This window comes from Propithecus coquereli, unplaced genomic scaffold, assembly GCF_000956105.1.
Source record: "Propithecus coquereli isolate 6110/MARCELLA unplaced genomic scaffold, Pcoq_1.0 Scaffold76, whole genome shotgun sequence".
Lineage (NCBI taxonomy): Eukaryota > Metazoa > Chordata > Mammalia > Primates > Indriidae > Propithecus > Propithecus coquereli.
The window spans coordinates 88,423-109,747 of NW_012153729.1; the positions used below are offsets into that span (position 1 = coordinate 88,423).

Consider the following 21,325-nt stretch of genomic DNA (forward strand, 5'->3'; position numbering starts at 1 on the left):
GCTCAGGCTGGTCTCAAACTCCTGAGCTCAAACAATCTGCCCGCCTCGGCCTCCCAGAGTGCTAGGATTACAGGCGTGAGCCACCGCACCTGGCCAAGAAAAATATTTTTATATAACTTAGCAGTGTCCAGAATAGTATAATGAAAATACTCATTATGAATGAGTCATATTGTTATATAACACTTTTACTTAGGAACCCTTAACTATAGTTACAGTATACATTTAAAAGAAATTAAATGTGTTACTTCTTTTGAAGTATTCTATCATAAGGATCTTCAGTTAACTCATACTGATATTCTCTCCATTAATCTGGGCTCAAAATATTTTACTAAAAGTTATATCCAAGCAGAGACCATTGCTCTGAAATTTTTCCTAGTGATGGCAGCTTTAGGCCTAGTCTGGGAAGTGCCGTGAAAATATTAATATATTAAGATGGGAAGAGTTAGCTCTTTTGTTTTGTTTTGTTAATTTATGTGGTTTTTTTCTTTATCACATTTTGTTTTTATCTTTTCTACAAATGTGACATTTTTGTGCTTGTTACAAGTACATTGTATACCTAGTAGGCCCCTTTCTCCATTTGTCTGAATTCCCTGATCTCTTATTTTCTAGTTTAAACTGTCAGATATTTGAAAAGAAAAGGCTTCTGCCTTCTACCACTTACAAGGGTATATCTTTTTCTTTCTGCTGGATTAATCTTTCTTACAATTACACAATAAATAGTGGATATGTAAACACTGAAAACTTTATTGAAAGGGTTTTTTTGTGAAGTACAATTTCATGTAAATCTGGGCAGTGGTGAAAAGCGGGGTAAGTACCAAAATTAATAAGCACTTGATAGATTCACATATGATTTATGCAGTCGTTCATTAAAACATTATTACATATTTTATATGGACAAGGTGATGTGATATGATGTGTGTGTGTATTTTTATACTCCCTAATAGAAATATCCATCCTACATCTCTCATCTTAAGTTCCAGTTATTCAACTACTTATTTAAAATCTCTCATTTTCCCTAAACTTCATCCTTATCAATTTTGGCTAAAACAATCTCTTCCTAAGGGTATTCCATTTTCTCCTGTTCTCTATGGTGTAGGCATCTACCCAGCTACTCAATACTCTTTTTTTTTTTTTTTTTTTTTTTTGAGACAGAGTCTCACTGTGTTGCCCAGGCTAGAGTGCCATGGCATCAGCCTAGCTCACAGCAACCTCAAACTCCCGGGCTCAAGCAATCCTTCTGCCTCAGCCTCCCGAGTAGCTGGAACTACAGGCATGCGCCACCATGCCTGGCTAATTTTTTCTATATATTTTTAGTTATCCGATTAATTTCTTTCTATTTTTAGTAGAGATGGGGTCTCGCTCTTGCTCAGGCTGGTTTCGAACTCCTGAGCTCAAACAATCCGCCCGCGTCGGCCTCCCAGAGTGCTAGGATTACAGGTGTGAGCCACTGCGCCTGGCCTTAATACTCTTTTTTGATGTAGACATTTATTGCTACCATCTTCCCTCTTAGAACCACTTTTGTTGTATCCCATAAGTTTTGGTATGTTGTGTTTTTATTTTTGTTTGTGTCAAGATAGTTTTAAATTTTTCCTTGGACCTATTGGTTGGTCAGGATCATGTTGTTTAATTTCCACATATTTTTGAATTTTCTGAGATTCTTCCTTTTATTGATTTCTGGTTTCCAAGCATGTAGTCTGAAAAGATACTTGATATAATTTCAGTCTTCTATTTGTGAAGACTTGTTTTGTGGACTAACGTATGATCTACGCTACAGAATATTTTACATGTGCTTGAGAAGAATGTATATGTGTACATGGTCCATTCCCTAGTTCAGGAAATCACTGTCATGTCTAGATAACACAGAACTGGACTCTACATCCTGTCTACACCTCTGTAGTACACATCCCATAATATGGCCAAATTGGTGTTTCAAAAATCATTGGCCTCATGACCATGTTTACATCACTCTATTGGGTCCTGTTGCCCTGAGAATTTGCTAGACTTTCTATTACTAAAACTCTGGTCATCTTTGAATCCTCATGCTTTGTCGCAATCTTACTCCCCATTTTATACTTTTGCACAAGATATACAGAACTTTTCCCATTTATCTGACTGTACCATGCTGTTTCTAATCAGTGAGCCTTTTAAAAAATCAAGTTATGATTCACATGCCATAAAATTCACCCTTTTACAATGTACAATTCAGTGACTTTTAGTATATTCACAAAGTTATATGCTATCATCACTATATAATTTCCAGAACATTTCCATCAACCCAGGAAGAAACCCTGTACCCATTAGCAGTCAATTCCCATTTCCTCCTACCCAGCCTCTTGCGACCACGAATCTACTTTGTCTTTATAGATTTGCCTATTCTGGACATTTCATGTGAATGGGATCATACAATATGTGGTATTTTGTGACTGGCTTCTTTCACTTACCGTAATGTTTTAAAGTTTCACCCACAGTATAGCATGGATCAATAGTTCAATCAGTATTATGGCTAAATAATATTCCAATTTACAGATATACATTTTGTTTATTCATTTGTCAGTTGATGGACCTTTGAGCTGATTCTACTATATGGAGATCATGAATAATGTTGCTGTGAACATTTGCGTGCATGTTTTTGTGTGGACATATGTTTTAAATTCTCTCAGGTATTTACCTAGGAGTGCAATTGCTGGGTTATATGGTAACTCTGTTTGAGTTTTTGAGGCACTACCAGGCTGTTCTCCAAAATGGCTGCACCATTAAACTGTGGGCTTTTATAATACTTCTGCCTTTGTTTGGAACAGATTCCTAATGCCTCTGAGTCTCCTCTTGCTTGAGCCAACCTCCTGGTCAAAGACCAATATGTAGGATGCTGGGAAGGGCTTTTGCACCTCCTATATCCATTGCCAAACTCTGGGAAAAATCTCCTTGGGAATTTATATGAATGAACTCACTATCAAGACTTTATAGCATGCCAAATAATATTTACTGCTAAAATAGTTTATCCCTCAGGGGAATATTTGCCCTTTTAAAGCCTCCCAGACTGAGTGAGCTGGTCTCCAATTCATTGCTAGGTTTGGGAAAGCTCTCTTTGATGTGTTATGCCTGGTACATAGTAGGCATTAATAAAATTTGTTGGATGAATACGTATTAATCATCTCTAGTTAGATTATTAGACCAGATACAGCTGTGTGATCCTCACACACATCAGCCAAGGTATAGCATACATGTTTTTGCCAGTGCCATCTTTACCGTTGTAGTTTCAACTATGTATTCATTGGATGAGTTTTAAATGGCTCAGACTGACTTATAGACACCCTGCCAACAGCCACTGTCCCTTTATATATATATATAATTATTATTATTTTTTTTTTTGAGATAGAGTCTTGCTCTGTTGCCCAGGCTAGAGTGCCATGGCATCAGCCTAGCTCACAGCAACCTCAGACTCCTGGGCTCAAGGGATCCTCCTGCCTTAGCCTCCCAAGTAGCTGGAACCATGGGACCCATGCCAATTTTTTCTCTTTATAGTAGAGACGGAGTCTCACTCTTGCTCAGGCTGGTCTCAAACTCCTGAAGTCAAGCAATCCTCCCACCTTGGCCTCCCAGAGTGCTAAGATTACAGGTGTGAGCCACCGCACCCAGCCCACAGTCCCTTTATAAAACAACTGTGGGATACATCTGAGAAACCACCATGTGTTGATGGACTGCTAAATATAGTAGATATTTTGACGTTCAGCAGGCATGTGTTCTGGGGCCTTTAGGAAACCATAAACATGAGGAAACCACTATAACATATAATTGTTCCCATAAGTATAACCACAAAATTGAGTTACTCCTTTAGATCCCTTTATCTGAGTTACTATGCGTGTCAGTTGACAGCTATGAAGGAGCACTGGGTTTTAGGTGCAATGGGCTTGGCTACAATATTGTTCTAGCTAAGTGACTCACTTTTAAATAACAGACCTAATACTGGTTTAAAATGCTTATTGCAGCAAAAATACGAATTAAACATATCAGGGATCTGGAGGACCACTTAAAAATAATTAAAACTGCATATATTAAATTTGAGAAACCCAGGGGTCTTCTGTGTGGCTATTACTGAGCCATCCTCACTCTTCCTGTTCAGCTAGAAACTAGGAGAAAAATTCTTGAGACCCTAACGAGTACTTTTACCATAATTATAGCCTGCTCGTCCTCTAGTTCCCATCTCTGAGTCTTCTCTGTTCCTCTAGCATCTTCCTAGTCAAGTAAGAGTCCATATTGCCTGTATTGTGTATCCTTGTCTCTCTCCCCTACTTATGGATAATGAGTTAAATATATCATTTGGACTATTTTGGGCTCCTAATCTCTCTACCTATTGAGTGGGCCTGGGGTTGGATGCAAGGAATAAGAATTAGACTCAGAATTCCACTCCCATTAAGATAAGTGAAGAAATGCCCATAGGCTGTGAGCACAGAGTTTCAATCCCTTTGGAAGCTGTTCATTGAACCTTGTCTGGAACTCTTGCATTTGCCTTTGTTTTCTTTACCTTAGTTTATGTAAATATTTTAAAGCTTCATCCATTTAAATAGTGTATACATAATAATCTTTATAAATAAAGACCTATGTACATGATACATATAGTATACAGTCTTCCTTGGTCAACCTACTCATACTTTCTTTGACTTAAACATGTGATATGTGTGTCTGCTTTTGTATATGTGTCCACATTTTTGGGAATGGCTAAAAGTAGTTTCTGTTGGGGGTTTGAGTAGGTGAGAAAGCATTTCTTAACATTACTATTGTCCAAAATTTCATGCAAATAAGATGAATAATATGAATAGCACAGTAATATTCCTAATCAGTAACAATATTATAATGTTTCTGTTTTCTGATTTCAGACTAATACTAGTGTTGTTTAGCTGAGGCATTGTATTTTCTGTCTGATATATTTACTATTTCTACCTGAGGCAGTTAATTCCCTTTAATATTTGTTCATCCATTAAAATTTTCAATTCAGGAAAGCAAAGAAAAAATGAAGTGTTTCTTAATCCTGCTCCTTATATGATATCTTCGAATGTTCATTTGTGAGTTTTGTATCTTTTTGTTCAGGTCACTACATATATAAATAGAGAAATACAGGAAAACATTTTTTTTATGAATTGCAAAATAGTCTCTTCCATAGTAGTGAAAGAGTCAATTCTTGCTTTTGTTGTGTAGCTCCACAATGCCGTAGCAGAAATGGAAAAGGAAAAGTTTGATCTTCAAAAGCGACACACTGAAAACATTCAAGAATTGCTTGAGGATACAAATATACGTCTGAATAAAATGGAGAGTGAATACATGGCACAAACACAGTCCACAGTAAGTCTTTTGTTTTCTTTTCTTGACATTTTTAGAAACTATCTTCTTAATTTCCATGTCCTCATGCTTCCCTGATGTGCACAGTATATAAATAAGTATGTTATAGAATTAAAAGAAAAAACTTTACCTTCCTACTTGATACAAATTTATATGTCGGTGGACAGTCCCTTGAAGTTTGCTGAGGGATTTGACTCTGGATTGTTTGATGCCACTTTTTTTTTTTTTAATCTTTCTTCTTTTTTTTTTTTCATTGACTTTCTGTTCAGAGATAATTTCATTTCTTTCTTATTTTTTGTTTCATTCTTTTAAACTGAAGACTTGATTGTTTTTTGAAAAATGTTTAATGCTATTATAAAGGAAATCAAATAGGGAGATAGGAGTAGTATGACCACTCTGACATATTTTCTTAATAGAACATCTTGACTGAGGAACTAGATACAGGCATCGTATGGGTAAACCCAAAAAGCTCCTTCCTGAAAGGATACAGAGGAAGGTTACTATATTCAGGCTACACAGTAAAGAGGCCAGTGACATTGTTCAAGGAGAGATGGAGGATCCCCTAGAAGAGCCTCATTGATCACATCGTTGCAGACTAGAGTCTGAGGGAGTAAATGTCTCAGCCTTTTAGAAGCTCGCCTCCTTTCCTTAGATCCATAAGCCTGGCAGTTCTGTTGGCAGGCTAATCTGCATGTAGATCAGGGCTCCTTACATCCAAGGCAAGTGTACCTCTTCAATTTTGTTACTAATACAGATGGTCCCTGACTTATGATGGTTTGACTTATGATTTTTTAGCTTTATGTTGGTGTGAAAGCATTCAGTAGAAACCACACTTCAAGTATCCATATGACCATTCTGGGTTATAACCTCATCATAAGTTGAGGAGCATCTGGTTTTCTACTGAATGTGTATCTCTTTCGTACCATTATACAGCTGAAAAATTATAAGTTTAACCATCCTAAGTTGGGGATCATTTGTACAACCTTTATGTTTTTCACTTTCAGTATAGTAAATTACATGAGATACTCAACACTGTACTATAAAATGGCTTTGTGTTAGATGATTTTGCCCAACTTTAGGTAAATGTTAAGTGTTCTGAGCACATATAAGGTAGGCTAGGCTAAGTATGATGTTTGGTAGGTTAGGCATGTTAAATCCATTTTCGACTTGTGATATTTAAAACTTACAATGGGTTTATTGGAGCATAATCTCATCATAAGTCAAGAAGCATCTGTATATAATGTGAGCTCATAGAATGGTCAAGTGTTATATCCCAAGCATGAACCCAGTCCTCATTTACCACTTACAACCTCACCAGGCCAGCCTGGCCTGGTCCAAGTACTTTCTTGAATTTAAAGCTGTGGAATTTGAACAAGAGGCAGTTACCCAGGCATATAGTAGACATATCTTAGAATCTGTTACTTTGGACCCTTAGACTACCACTAAGGCCTTTCTTACAGGGTAAAAGAAATGGGAAGTTGTATGCCCAATTGTTTGGAACCTGGACTTTAGGGTCAGACAGACATGGGTTCAAATCCCAACTCCTCAATAGGTGGACTATCATATAAGCTTTTCAAATGTTAATTTTGCTCTTCCGTGGGATAGAATCACAGCAGTACAATATGAGTTGTTAGAAATATTAAATAAATTAATACACATAAATTAATAAGTACTCGATAGATAATTGCTAATATTTTGTTCAAAAATATACATTTTTGAATATAATAATAAGAGAGACAAGAATAATAATCAAGAGAGAAATACAAATGGGAAAAGGAAGACTGAATTTAAGAAATTAATGAACATTTGTTTGAAGATGGAGAGTTGAACACAGTTTTGAACTCCATTTCCTCCCACAAAATGATAGGAGAGGGATTTAAAAAAAGATATAAACCCAGATGGACAAAGAGAATGGGAGAGCAATATAATTTTGGGGGTTGAAAAGGTAATGAGTGAGTTGACACTGACCTAGCAGGTTCAAGAAAGCATAAGCCTAAATCAACAGTGAAGAAATCTGAGGAGCAAGCTGAATTACACCATGAGACCCCTGGAGGCTCCAAACATCTCTGGAAGGGGTGTATAAGTGGTGCTTCAACACATGGATTGCCAGAATGTCTATTTAAGAAGCAGCTTGATGTTGAATTTGGGTGATAGGTGCAGGGAGTTTATTATACTATTCCTTCTAATTTTGTAGGTATTTAAAGTATTCTGTGATACAACTTTTTTGAAATGATAAACAACAAAAAGCAACCAAATGTTTATATCCTTTCCTCTATTTCATGAAGCATGGGACTGTGTCTCATCCAACAACTCAGCAGAAGACATTAGGCTATGTTCTGGAGAGAATAAAGCAGTCTGTGGATTGGGAGACAGACACAGTTGAGATTTTTACCACAGCAGTTTGAAAAGAGTGGGGGGGCCGGGCGCGGTGGCTCAGGCCTGTAATCCTAGCACTCTGGGAGGCCGAGGAGGGAGGATCACTTGAGCCCAGTAGTTTGAGACCAGCCCGAGCAAAAGTGAGACCCCGTCTCTACTAAAAACAGAAAGAAATTTGCTGGACAACTAAAAATATATGGAAAAAAGTAGCTGGACATGGTGGTGCATGCCTGTAGTCCCAACTACTTGGAAGGCTGAGGCAGGAGGATTGCTTGAGCCCAGGAGTTTGAGGTAGCTGTGAGCTAGGTTGACGCCACGGCACTCTAGCCCGGGCAACAGAGCGAGACTCTGTCTCAAAAAGAAAAAAAAAAAAAAAAAAGAAAAGAGTGGGAACAGACCCATAGGAGTCCTTGAGAATCTTTAGCACAGGAGCACTGTTGAACTCCGTTGGCAACTTCCCATTCGCAATAGGAAAGCCTTGCTATTCCTAAGGGATAGAAACACAATTTTGGAGAAAGACTGCCTCCCAAGTTTGTAATATATCAGCCGATAGGATTTGGAGGGAGAGGTGATCTTTTGATGAAGGAACTTCTTATTTTAACTTAGTCAAATTTATCAATCTTTTATAATTAGTGCTTTTTATGTCTTGTTAAACAAATCTTTATTGTAAGTACAGGAAAGTTTACTTATATATTCTACTAAAAGCTTTAAGATTTTGCTTTTAATATTGAGGCTTTAATCCCTCTGGAGTTACTTTTTGTGACTAGTGCAAGATAAAGATCTAATTTCATTATTTTCTTTTTTTTTGAGACGGAGTCTCACTGTGTTGCCCGGGCTAGAGTGCCGTGGCGTCAGCCTAGCTCACAGCAACCTCACACTCCTGGGCTCAAGCAATCCTTCTGCCTCAGCCTCCCGAGTAGCTGGGACTACAGACATGCACCACCATGCCTGGCTAATTTTTTTCTATATATTTTTAGTTGTCCAGATAATTTCTTTCTATTTTTTTTTTTAGTAGAGACGGGGTCTCGCTCTTGCTCAGGCTGGTCTCGAACTCCTGAGCTCAAACAATTGGCCTCAACTGATCCTCCCGCCCCGGCCTCCTAGAGAGCTAGGATTACAGGCATGAGCCACCGCGCCCGGCCTAATTTCATTATTTTCTATGAGGATGACTTTTTTTTTTTCAGCTTTACTTTTGAGTAGTTTTTCCTTTCTTCATTGATCTGTCATGCCCACTGTTCTGTATCAAAATTCCATATATAAATGTCTCTATCAAACTTCCATATATGTGACGGTTGGCTAATTTCTCTGGTTCTGCAAATATCGTACTGTCATCACTGTTATATTAATAACCTCATAATTACTCTTGATGTCTGATAGGAAAGTCCTTCCTTGTTCATCAGAAGGGTCTTGGCTACTCTGAGCCCTTTTCTTTTACATATATAGTTGGCCCTTTAAAAACGTGGGTTTCACATTTGTGTATTCAACCAACTTCAGCTCAAAAATATTTAAAAAAATTAGAAAATAATAAAAAATAACAATAAAAATAATACAAATAAAAACAATACAGCACAACAACTGTTTACATAGCATTTATATAATCTAGAGATGATTTCAAGTATATGGGAGGTAGTGCATAGGTTATATGTAAGTACTATAACATTTTAAATAAGGGACTTGAGCATCTATGGCTTTTGGTATCCGTGGGGGATCCTGGAACAAATCTCCTAAGGATACCAAGGGATTACTGTACATTTAGAATTAGCTTATTAAATTAAAAAAGAAAACAAGAACTCTGGGGTCTTTAGAACATCTTTTGTAATATTTATTCCTGAGTCTCAAATTTTTGTTATATGAAAGTTTTATACTTTTGCTATATAAAAGACTCAAGAATAAATGTATAAGTTTTATAGATTTTAACCCTTTACATGTATATAGCAATTATAATTTATGGTACATTGACTAAAACTTACAGAAAATGTTAAATAATGCTGGCAGCAGTGGTTTTAAAACTTAAGTTTTTTTGTTGCAAAATATATACATGCTATTGAAAATATAGAAAAGAGACGTGACAAAAAAGAAAAAAATTAATGTCTACATAATAAAACTACTCTCTTATTGAAAGTGTTATGTAGTGTCTGTTCTTCTACATTTTCAATCTAATGCTGGGTGTTTTAATTGAAAAAACAAACCGAAACTTTGCCAAGTTGATAGATATGTTAGTTTCCTAGGGCTGCCATAACAAATTACCACAAACCAGGAGGCTTAGAACAAGAGAAAATTATTGTTTCATAGTTCTAAAGGCCAGAAGTACAAACTCAAGGGGCCTCCAGGATCCTGTTCTCTACGAAGGTCCTAGAAGAGGACAATCCTTTCTTTCCTCTACCTAGCTTCTGGTGGTTTGGAGCATCCTTGGCTTTTCCTGGCTTGTAGCTGTATTACTCCTCTCTTTGCCTCTGTCATCATTCAGTGTTTTTCTTGTGTATCTCTGTGTCATGGTGTCTTTATGTGGCCTTCTAATGATATCAGTCATCGGATTTATGACTCACTCTAACCCAGTATGACCTCATTTTAACTTGCTTATATCTGCAAATTTGTTTCCATCCAAATAAGTTTACATTTATAGGTACTGGGGGTTGGGCTTCAACAATTGGTAAAAAATATTGTTTCATTTGTTTTAATTATGTTATCACTTTTAAAACTGAAAATATTAAATTAAATCATGGAATTTAAAAAGAAGAAAGGCTTAATACACACATGGCAGATCCTTTTAAACTATCATGTTTTCAATTTTTTTATGGGCATTAGGTTGCTCAAAGTCAAATGTGGAACCTCTCTTTATTAGTTAATCACACCAGTATGGTGTGTGCTTTTTTCTGGAGAGGGGCTACATTTTTAAAAACTTTATTTATGAATTCACTTAAAATAAAAATAATAAAGCCATTACATGTGAACACAAATAATATTTTAATAATTATAAGATAGTACATAAAATATACTATAAATTAACTGTATTTTACAAAATAAAAGACATCGAGTGAGAAGTGTACCATTGCTTTATATTTCTGCAAATCTTTTTAACTGGCTTAGATAGGCAGCTAGATCATATTTGTTTTTGCCTTTATTCTATTATTCTGTTGTGATATCATATGTCATGTAGCCTCTGGAAAACTCCACTGTACACTTCTGAGAAAATGATAGTGAAAAAGGCAAATAATATCTTATTATTATAAAAACACAGTTTTGACCTTGTGGATCCACTAGAAGACTCTTGAGGAACCTTATAAGTTTTTGACCACACTTTGCGAACTGCTTCTCTAAATGGTTAGCTTTCAAACATTTTTGACCATGACTCCCAGTAAGAAATAAATTTTATAAATTGTGCCCACGTACATAAACACATGTATAAGCACATACCTTTCTGTATGTTTATAAGTCTCTTGAACTCCTGGCCTCGTGATCTTCCCACCTCAGTGCTGGGATTACATGTGTGAGCCACCACTTATAATGTAAACAAAAGTTTCACTTTTACTATTGACCATTCATTCTGACATATTCTGTTCTTTTTGTTTAATTTAATTTCATTAAAAAGTTGCTGGTTGTGATTTACAACTTGATTTCACATGGGTTGAGACTCCAAATTTGAAAATCACTGCTTTGGAGAGTATGTATTTAAGAGTAAAGTCTCTGTGTCCATAGAACACTTTTCAAAGTGATTTTCCCAATTTCTGCCACCACTCAACAGAGCATGAATGTCATCTCTTGACATCCTTGCTGACACTTGGAATTATCAGACTTTAAAATTTCTTCTCATTTGAAAAATGTCATGTTTTAATTTGCATTTCCTTGATGACTAATTCGTATGTTTCTTGGCTGTTTGAAGTTGCCTGTTCATCCCCTTTGTCCATTTTTTAATTCAGTTATTTATCTTTTTCCTTGATTTGTAGGAGTATTTTATATATCTAGGGTAAAAATAAATTGTCAGATTTTTTTCATCATTCTTTTTTTATTGTGGTAAAATATATATAACATAAAATTTACCATTTTAACCATTTTAAGTGTGTAGTTCAATGACATTAAGTATATGTACATTGTTGTACAATGATCACCATCATCCATCTCCAGATTTTTCATCTTCCCAAACTGAAGCTCTGTACCTGTTGAACAGTAATGCTCCATTTGCCTCCTTCATCCAGCCCTGGTAACCACCCTTCTACTTTCTGTCAATGAATTTGACTACTCTAGAAATCTTATATAATACTGTATAATGTGGAATTATACAGTATTTGCCCTTTAGTAACTGGCTTATTTCACTTAGCATGTCTTCATGGTTCATCCATATTATAGCATGTGTCAAAATTTCTTTTTTAAGGCTGAATAATATTCCATCATATGTATATATCACATTTTGTGTATTCTTTATCGGTGGATGTATACTTAGATTGCTTTTGGCTATTGTGAATAATGCTGCTGTGAACATTTGTGTACACATATCTCTTTGATATTTAAAGCCATGGAAAAAAACCGTATTTAAATCTGAAGTACATTTAACAGCCTAAATTTTCCCACAATTGAATTAAATATATTCAGTAATTTTAAAATTGAAATTTGTAAAATATATTAATTGCTTAAAATGTTTACTGCATTGGTAGGTATATTTCATTAATTAAATAATATTAAGAGAGAAATATCTTTCAAAGTGGAACTTTTTATAAGTTTGGGGTGGAAAGAAAAGTAATACTTTGGGCCAAGAAGTAACTGTCAGAGAAACCTCATTCTATTTTTAATGAAAGTTGAATTTAAAAATTAGTATTCAGATCTTGTCATAGGTAATAATAGTAAATACAGGGAAAAATGGACAGAGTCTGTCAGCAGGATTCAATTTAAGAATCATCAAAACTAGGCAAGTCTTGCTGAGCAGCTCCTGATTTAATAATTAAACAAGGTAGAGTTCAAGGCATGGCTTAAGATGAAAGACGAAACTGTCACTGAGAGTTACTTTCTCTGTTTTGTTCTTTCAGGCTTTTTTCTTTTTTGTTGAGTCTTGTTTGCTTTTATTGCCGTTTATTGTAAGCAGACACTTGTACAGATTATTCAACTTATGCATTTTGGTATCAACGGGGATTTTCTTATGTGAAACTCACAGTTAAAACATGTAAACACTGGATGTTTAAAACAAATATTAAAACTTAGAAATTTAAAAATAATAACCAAATTATTAGATGCTTCAGGAGATGAAGACTATAAAATGATAGAGCTCTCTTGATATCAGGGTTTAGACACACTGAAAGTCTGTGGATGGCTTAATTGAGATTCTAGGCTATATTATTAGAGTTCTTAACATTTTTCTGTACCATAGACCCTGCGGGCAATCTGGTGAAGTCTATGCTGTCCTTCTTAGAATAATATTTTTAAATTTAACAAAGTATATAATTTTACAAAGAAAAATTATATCGAGTTACAGTTGTAAAAATATTAATAAATCAAAATTCTGATAAAGTAATATATACACTTCTAAATTAATGCAATAAATATTAAGATTTAGCAGTGGACCTGCTAGTAATTTTTGAATAATGATGAGGGTAAACAAAATTTAGTGATTACCTAACAGTGCAATGAACTATAAAAATATCTGTGATTTCTATTAGTCATAGGTATTGCTAACACTCTCTTGGTTTGATAACTACATTTATAATTGAAGAGAGGTGCTAAATTTCGGTTAGAGTAGTAAAAATAAAAATGAACTCTTTTTTTTCCCCCATTCAAATTCACTGATACTCTGAATGCCATCCATGAACTTGTATGGTTGGTTAAGGTAAGTTAAGAACCTTTACCGGAAGAAGTATCAAAGCCTTAGACACCTGTATTATTTTGTTTTAACCGTTGTTAGTAGTGACATATAATAATTTGTAGAGCAACTTATCAACTCACTGAGATAGCTAGAATTTGATTTTATTGTCTCTATCAGCATTTCTTCAACCTCATAATGATTATAATGAAGAAACCCCAATATAGCACTCATTCATCATTTTGAATAAAATGACTCTTTAAAAAATAGACTTTATTTTTCTGAATAGTTTTAGATTTACAGAAAATTTAAGAAGCTAATACAGTTCTCATATAACCCACACCCAGTTTCTCCTATTATTAACATCTTACATTATTTTGGTACACTTGTCACAATAAATGAATCAATATTGGCACATTATTATCAGCTAAAGTCCACAGTTTATTCAGAATTTCATAATTTTTACCTAATATCCTTTTTCATTACCAGGGTCTCATCTAGGCTACCACATTACATGTAGTTGTTGTGTCTCCTTAGGCTCCTCTTGGTTGTGACTGTTTCTCAGACTTTCCTTGTTTTTCATGACCTCGACAGTTTTGAGGAATATTGGTCAGGCATATTATATAATACCCCTCTACTGCAATTTGTCTGATGTTTTTCTAATGATTTGGCTGGCGTTATGGGTTGAGGGAAGAAGAACACAGAGGCAAATTGCTATTTTCATTACATCATATTAAGAGTACATACTGTTAGCATGACTTATCACTATCCATATTCATCTTTATCATCTGGCCAAGGTAGTGTTTGTTAGGTTTCTCCATTGTGATTACTTCCCACCTTTCCTTATTGTACCCTGGATGGAAGTTAATATATGCAGCCCACTTTTAAGAAGTAAGGAATTTTACTCCCTGTCCTTGAGGGTGAAGTATCTATATAAATTATTTGGAATTTTTCTACATGGGAGATTTATCTACTCTCTCTCATTTACTAATTTATTCAATTATTTATTTATATTAATATGAGCACATGGATATTTATTTTATACTTTGGGTTATAATCCAATATTGCTTTATTTTATTGTTCAAATTGTTCCAGCTTTGGCATTGGGAACTCTTTCATTTGTCTCCTGTGCTCCCTTGACATAGTCCCATCAATGTGGACTATAAGGAGAATGGTATTGAAAAGCAAGATCTGTGTACCAGGTGTGCTTGTTGCAGGATGTCATTCCTTTTGTGCCCTCTCAGCTGACATGGCAAGGAAATATATTCATATATGCTAACCTTGTATACAGTAAGTCCTCAATGTCGTTGATAGGTTCTTGGAAACTGTGACGTTAAATGAAGTGGTGTATAATGAACTGATTTTTTTCCCTCATTAACTATGGAAATGATGTTATTTGAGGACTTGCTGTATGTGATTTCACTTAAAGTTTTATTCCTAAATTATTAATAATGTTTAAACTCTGTTCCACTTGCCACTTAGGTCATACATTATATCTTTCCTTGTTTGAGAAAAATTTTAATTCTTTTAATACTTATTTTGGTGGTGACAATATTATTTTTTGTTTCTCAAAGTAAATCCTAAAACCATTTTCTCTTTTCTTTTTTAAATTTTAGGGACCATCAATATAAGATTATAGTCTTAAGGAAAATTGATTATGATTACTTAGTTTATTTAATTTTTTTAAACAATCCATTCAATGTGGAGAGTGTCCTTTCAATAAATTGGTCAATTGACTATCCTTTTGAAAAAAAATGCATCTTGAACCTTCACATTATTTAATAAACCAATTTTAGGAACATCTTAAAATTTAAATGTACAGATAAAATAACAGACTTTATAGAGGAAATCTTAGGAGAATATCTTGGCCTGGATGAGTTAAAGATTTCTTAAAAAGAAAATAAAAATGTTTTCCATAGAGTAAAATACTAATAAGAGAATATACTAAAATTATACTTTTTGTTCACCAAATGATATCATTAAGAAAGAGAAAAGGCCATTGAGAGTGGAAGAGGATACTTGCAATTCCTTTATCTAATAAAGTCCTTGCATTTTAAATATATAAAGGATTCCTACAAATCAACAAGAAAAAGAAAAGCAATCCAATAAAAAAAAGGGTAGTAGATTGAATAGGTACCACACAAAAGAAGATATCCAAATGATTAATAAACACTTGAGAGGGTGCTCAAATCATTAATTCTAAGGGAAATATAAATAAACCAATTTATTTTCTCTGTACACCTACAAGAAGGGTTAAATTTAACAAAAACAAACAAAATCATGTACCGAGTTTTGGCAAAGATGCAGAATAGTCGGAAGTCTCATACATTGCTATAGGGAGTTTAAATTTTTATATTCAGTTGGAAAACTCTTTGTTAGTGACTGCTAAAGCTTAACATAGGTGTATCTTATGACTCAGCAATTTCACTGCGAGATACATAAGCAAAAGAAATCTGCACTGTAAAACATGTATAAAAATGTTCATAGCACAGCAACATTATTTTCTATAATCAAAAACTGAAAACAACCCATTAATAGAATGGATAAATTATTTTAGATATATTAATTCCATTTATACAAAGTTTAGAAAAAAGCAAAATTTGTTGTGATAGAAGTCAGAGTAGTGTTTACCTTTAGGTAGAAGGCGACTAATAAGGCTTTGGAGGGGCTGGTAGCGTTGACGTCATCTAGTGGTTGGTTCATGGGTATTTTCAATTTGTGAAAAAATTATCAAAATATGCACTTAAGATTTGTGCATCTTTTTGTGTATATGTCATATTTTCATAAGAAGTTTATGAAATAAGAAATTTTGTTGCTCTTTTTGCCATAGGAGTTTTCCATAAGAGAAGTTTGGACTCTAAATATTAATAGTTGCCTAGGACTAACCCTTTTTAGTTTTTGACTCCTACAGAATTTCAAACTAAGTTTATATGGAAACCTCCAACATTTATATCTCCAGGCCTGATTTCGTATACTATCCATGTTGTTGCATAACTGTTTTAACGTTGCATAACTGAAAGAGCCTGTAAGATGTATTAGATTTCCTGAGACTTAACTTGTTGAAAATCATGTCTATGATATTTCATACCAAAATAATACTCTTTCCCAAACTTTCTTTTAATTCCCCATTGTCATCATCATTCTCTTGGTGCGCTAGATTTTGAACCTGAAAGCTTTATGATTTTTGCCACTTCTCATCTCCCTCATTTAGTATTCTACCGAATCATTCAATTTACTTCTCTGAGAATTTTCTTGGATCTGCTCTCTTCTCTTCTGTTTCCACAGCTACCAGTTGAGGCCAGGCCATTGTTGCCTCATTCCTGGACTCTTCCAGTAACCTGCTACTTTCTCTCCCTGTCTCTTCTTGCTCCATATCTGACAAATGCAATTTTCCCCATTTTCCCATGATCCAGAATTTGAATTCCTAATCTAATGCCTATTATAACTTCTGCTTGCAAGCCATATCGCTTCAAGAAGACCAACCTGGTCTTCCAACTGCTGCCTTTGAGTTCCCAATATGGGAAGATATCCTGTGCACCCAAGGTAATCTGTGTATCATTTCCTGTACAGTAACTTATTGTTCCTATTGTTATATATCACTAAATTGCCCTTCTACGCTGTCTGTTACAGCCTGTGAAACATCAGCATCCTTTTTCTTGAATAATTTTTTGCCCCATTTTGAGGCCTCCATTATTTTGTTTCCCCTTGTCTCTTTGTATTCTATTTAAAAAAGATTATTTCGTTATTGTCCTTCAGGTACTTTGTATGTGTCTATGGGCTTTCCCTTGACATTATAAGTTTTAAATTTCTTTTATTTACTTTGTGCCTAGAATTATGTGTTAAACAGTGAGTATTAAAAAATCCTTTAAAAATAAATCATAAAATGAATAACTGACATCACATATTTTGCTTCTTCAATCACAAAGTTGGTATCAGTATTTACAAAAGTATTTGTCCAATGAATATAGCTCTTAGCACAGAAACTACTTTTTCATTTCATATAATACTTAACTGAATATAAGAAAGCATGCCAGCTTTTAAGAAGAATCAAGCCTTGGTAGGTGCTTAGTGCTTGAAGAATTAGTATGAGAATCATCTTTTCTCTGTTTCACCTGCTTATATTTTACCCATTTTCTTCTGCCATGATTCTCACCCCTCTTTTATCTTGTCCTTCCAGCATTATTGACTGCTTGATTTTCCTACTTCTGAATGTTTTTCTTGACTTCTAATTTTTGTTTTCCTTCTGGTGACTGTTATATTTGGCACAGCTCTAGAACTTCCTAATCTTGTGTCTGTCCATTTGGTGGACCTCATATACAATATTCAATCATATGTGTGTATATACATAAACCCTTTATTATACATTTGTGTTCTTTGAATTATTTGCTAAAGGAGTCTCAGAAGAAATAGTTTTTGACAAACTGGTAAAGTTTGATCTTAGGTATGTTGCAATTAGCATGGACGTAATAGGTAAAATTCATTTTGAAAAGTAGTGTGAAGCTGAAGGAATATGTTGAGTAGTGTGCCGAAGGGATGCTTCTGGTGCCTATTGATTTTATTTCCATTATTGATTAAGTAATTGGGAATGTACTTGTCATACTTGTATGGTGCTAGAGTAAGAATTGTTGTTATTATAAAAAGATAAGCATAATCTTGTAGAATTAGAAAAATCGTTCTATGAAAATCCTGATAATATTCCAAATGGACAGTTTAGTTTATTCAAATGTGGGAAAGACTATACATAAATTTTGTAGAAAAAGATGATTTAATTGTTAGTTAGCATTATAGATAGAGTTATTCAATGTAGTTTGAAATGCAAGAGCCAGAAGATAATCATATAATACCCCAGTGACATTACCATTGCCAGAAGGGGAGAGAGAGAGAAAGTGGGGGGAGATAGAGACATGGACAGATACAACTAGAGAATTCTAGTGGAAAACAGACAACGAAGAACCAAAAAAAAAAAAAAAAAAAGAGAAAGGGTAAGAGACCAGAGAAATATGAGTGTTAGAGATCTGGTTATTTATTTATTTATTTATTTTTTTGAGACAGAGTCTCACTCTTTTGCCCAGGCTAGAGTGAGTGCCGTGGCATCATCCTAGCTCACAGCAACCTCAAACTCCTGGGCTCAAGCGATCCTCCTGCCTCAGCCTCCCGAGTAGCTGGGACTACAGGCATGTGCCACCATGCCCGGCTAATTTTTTCTATTTGTTTTTTAGTTGTCCAATTAATTTCTTTCTAATTTTAGTAGAGACGGGGTCTCACTCTTGCTCAGGCTGGTTTCGAACTCCTGAGCTCAAACAATCCGCCCGCCTCGGCCTCCCAGAGAGCTAGGATTACAGGCGTGAGCCACCGCACCCGGCGAGATCTGGTTATTTAGACAGAGTGGCTATGGAAAAATTTCTTCGTAAGATGACGTTTAGGCAGAGAACTGAAAAAAATGAGACACTAAGCTGTGCAGGCTACCTGGAGGAACAGTGCTATAGACGGAAGGAATAGTAAATGCAAAGGCTTTGAGACTACCTTGATGACTTTGGGAAACAGCTGAAAGGCTGGAGTGTAGCAAATGAGAGGGGAGAGTGGTAGGAGATGAGATCAGAGAGGCCGTGATAATCATGCCTTACTCTGAGTATGAAGGGAAGCCATTGGAGAGTTTTGGCAAAAGAGTGACATGTTTGATTAATGTTTTAAATGGATCATTTCCTTGAACTTCAATAATTTTATCATATACCTTGGAATTCTTCATTCTGTGTCATTTTTATAGTGTACCCTTTTTATTTGCATGTTCTTTTCTTGTAAAATTTTCTTGTATTATGTCATTTAATATATTTTCTTGTTTTACCATTTGTGTTTTTCAGGTATACCAGTTATGTAAATGTTGGATCTTTCTTTTCTCTTTTCTATATTGATTGTTTGCTCTTTAAATTTTTGCTTATTCCAGTTTTAATTTTGTTTGCTTTCCACTGGCTTTTCCTTCATGTTTATTACTGTGTCCCTTCTGAGACATTCTTTTTGGAGCTATTTTCATTGTAACTTTCCCTTTCATGATGCTTTTTCACCCTTCCCCTTTTACCTGAGATCAGTGTGTTCATGTTTTATTGCTTTTTTTGTATGTCAACATAGCTCACCTGAGATCATGCAAGTTTTTTTTGACCTAGTTTTTTTTTGTAGAGGTGAGATTTAACTTTTTATGAATATATAATCTTTTTGCAAATTGTATAAAGTACTTTGGAGGCATTTAGTGTTGATTTTATTCTGTCATATGTAAGCGATTTTCTTTTTCTTGATGAATGTTCTTCATTTGCTTTTTGTCTTTTCTGCCTTTCCTCTCATTTCCTTACCGCTTATTTGTATAGATGCTGGTGGTACATTTTTGAGGATTTCTCATCTTTAAATATACACATTTCTTCCTTGGCCAGCTACTTGAAGAATTGTTTCTGGATATATAGGGCCATGGTCATATTTCATAGTAGAAGGAGTTTCTTAGTATACAGAAGTACATGAGAGTGAATTATTTAGCATTTATTACTCTGTGGCCTACTGCAAGGCTTCTCATAATGTTTCTTTCCCTTAATCCATCTTATCTGTAGATTGCTTTCTGCAAAAATGGTTGTGTGATTTCTCATTCAGCACAGTCTTTCCTCCTTCTTTTTCATGCTAGATTGTGTTGAAAGAAGCTATAATCACAACCTACGCAACTGTTATCATTGAACCAAATAAGAGATTATTCACGTGCTACTTAGTTTGGATAACTGTTCTGATGATGTTTTCTAAGACCTCCAGCTATGAGTCATTTTCTCCTGGACTATTCCTGCTCTTATATTTGTCTTCATTTAATTTTGCATGGCTTCTCATATATTTTGAGCCAGGATGAAATATGCCTCATATGTCTTATTTCAATATCTAGGCCATCTGCATGTTATGTTTCTATTTTCTCTTTATTCTATTTCTTGGTATACCTATTATTTTTGGGTTGATTGCCACGCATGGTGTATGGAAAGTAATAAAGGCTTTGTATAACATTACTTCTTTCAGATTGCCTCTGCCCTAACCTCTGAGAGGGAGCAAATGTGGAGACAGATCACATGATCCATTCAGGGACTGAATTGACCCAAGGCTGGGCTGTAGTCTTTGTAATCTTTGGTCTCCTTTTGACAAACCTCCATTGCTAGTGGTAGCCCTCAATACAAGTCCCAACTGAAAGCCTTGGTGTTACTAGGGGTTCCTCTCTTTGGATAAACCTACAATTTTTACTCCTCAGAACAGTGATACTGCGGAAAATTCTGGTGTGCTTTTCAGGGTTTTTTCCCTTGGTTTCTTGGCTTGCTGCCCTGTGAATATTAAGATTTAAGAAATTTCTTGTGGAGAAAACTGCTGATATGGTGCCCACTTCTCTGTGAATCCCTTTTCTCAGGCATCTTGGTTCCTCAAGTCCTGGCTGCCTTGAGCACATTCTGCTTTGATTTCCATCCTCATCCTACAACATTGGAAAATACCTTTAGGGTAAAAGCAATCTGTGGAAGGTTGACTCATCTCTCTGAGATTTCTTCCTTTGGCCCCCTTACATCCAGGCTGCCTTGGAAATCCTCTAATGCGTTCCTGCTAGGTTTGTTTTTTTTTTTTTTTTTTTTTTGGGTATCTTTCTGGGTTTTTCAGTTGTTCTCAGTGGGAGTCTGATGGTTATCTTAGAAGGTGCATAACAGGGGAATTGACCAGAACTTCATACTAACCTTTCCTAATTACTCACACTTACTAGAAGTTTAATTTTTAAAATGAAAATCAATTGTCCCTTCAACTGATGCTTGCTTACTCTAATTTTAGATAAAGTAC

The 21,325-nt window shown here is 35.0% G+C and overlaps 1 protein-coding gene across 1 annotated transcript in view; it reads left to right on the forward strand.

The window, feature by feature from the left end:
• LOC105824684 (centrosomal protein of 112 kDa-like) overlaps window positions 1-21,325 on the forward strand; it is a 103,119-nt gene that overhangs the window by 57,898 nt on the left and 23,896 nt on the right. Inside the window, exon 6 of the mRNA XM_012662217.1 lies at window positions 5,194-5,337. Coding sequence (XP_012517671.1) covers window positions 5,194-5,337 — 144 coding nt within the window. The remainder of the gene's footprint in view (window positions 1-5,193; window positions 5,338-21,325) is intronic.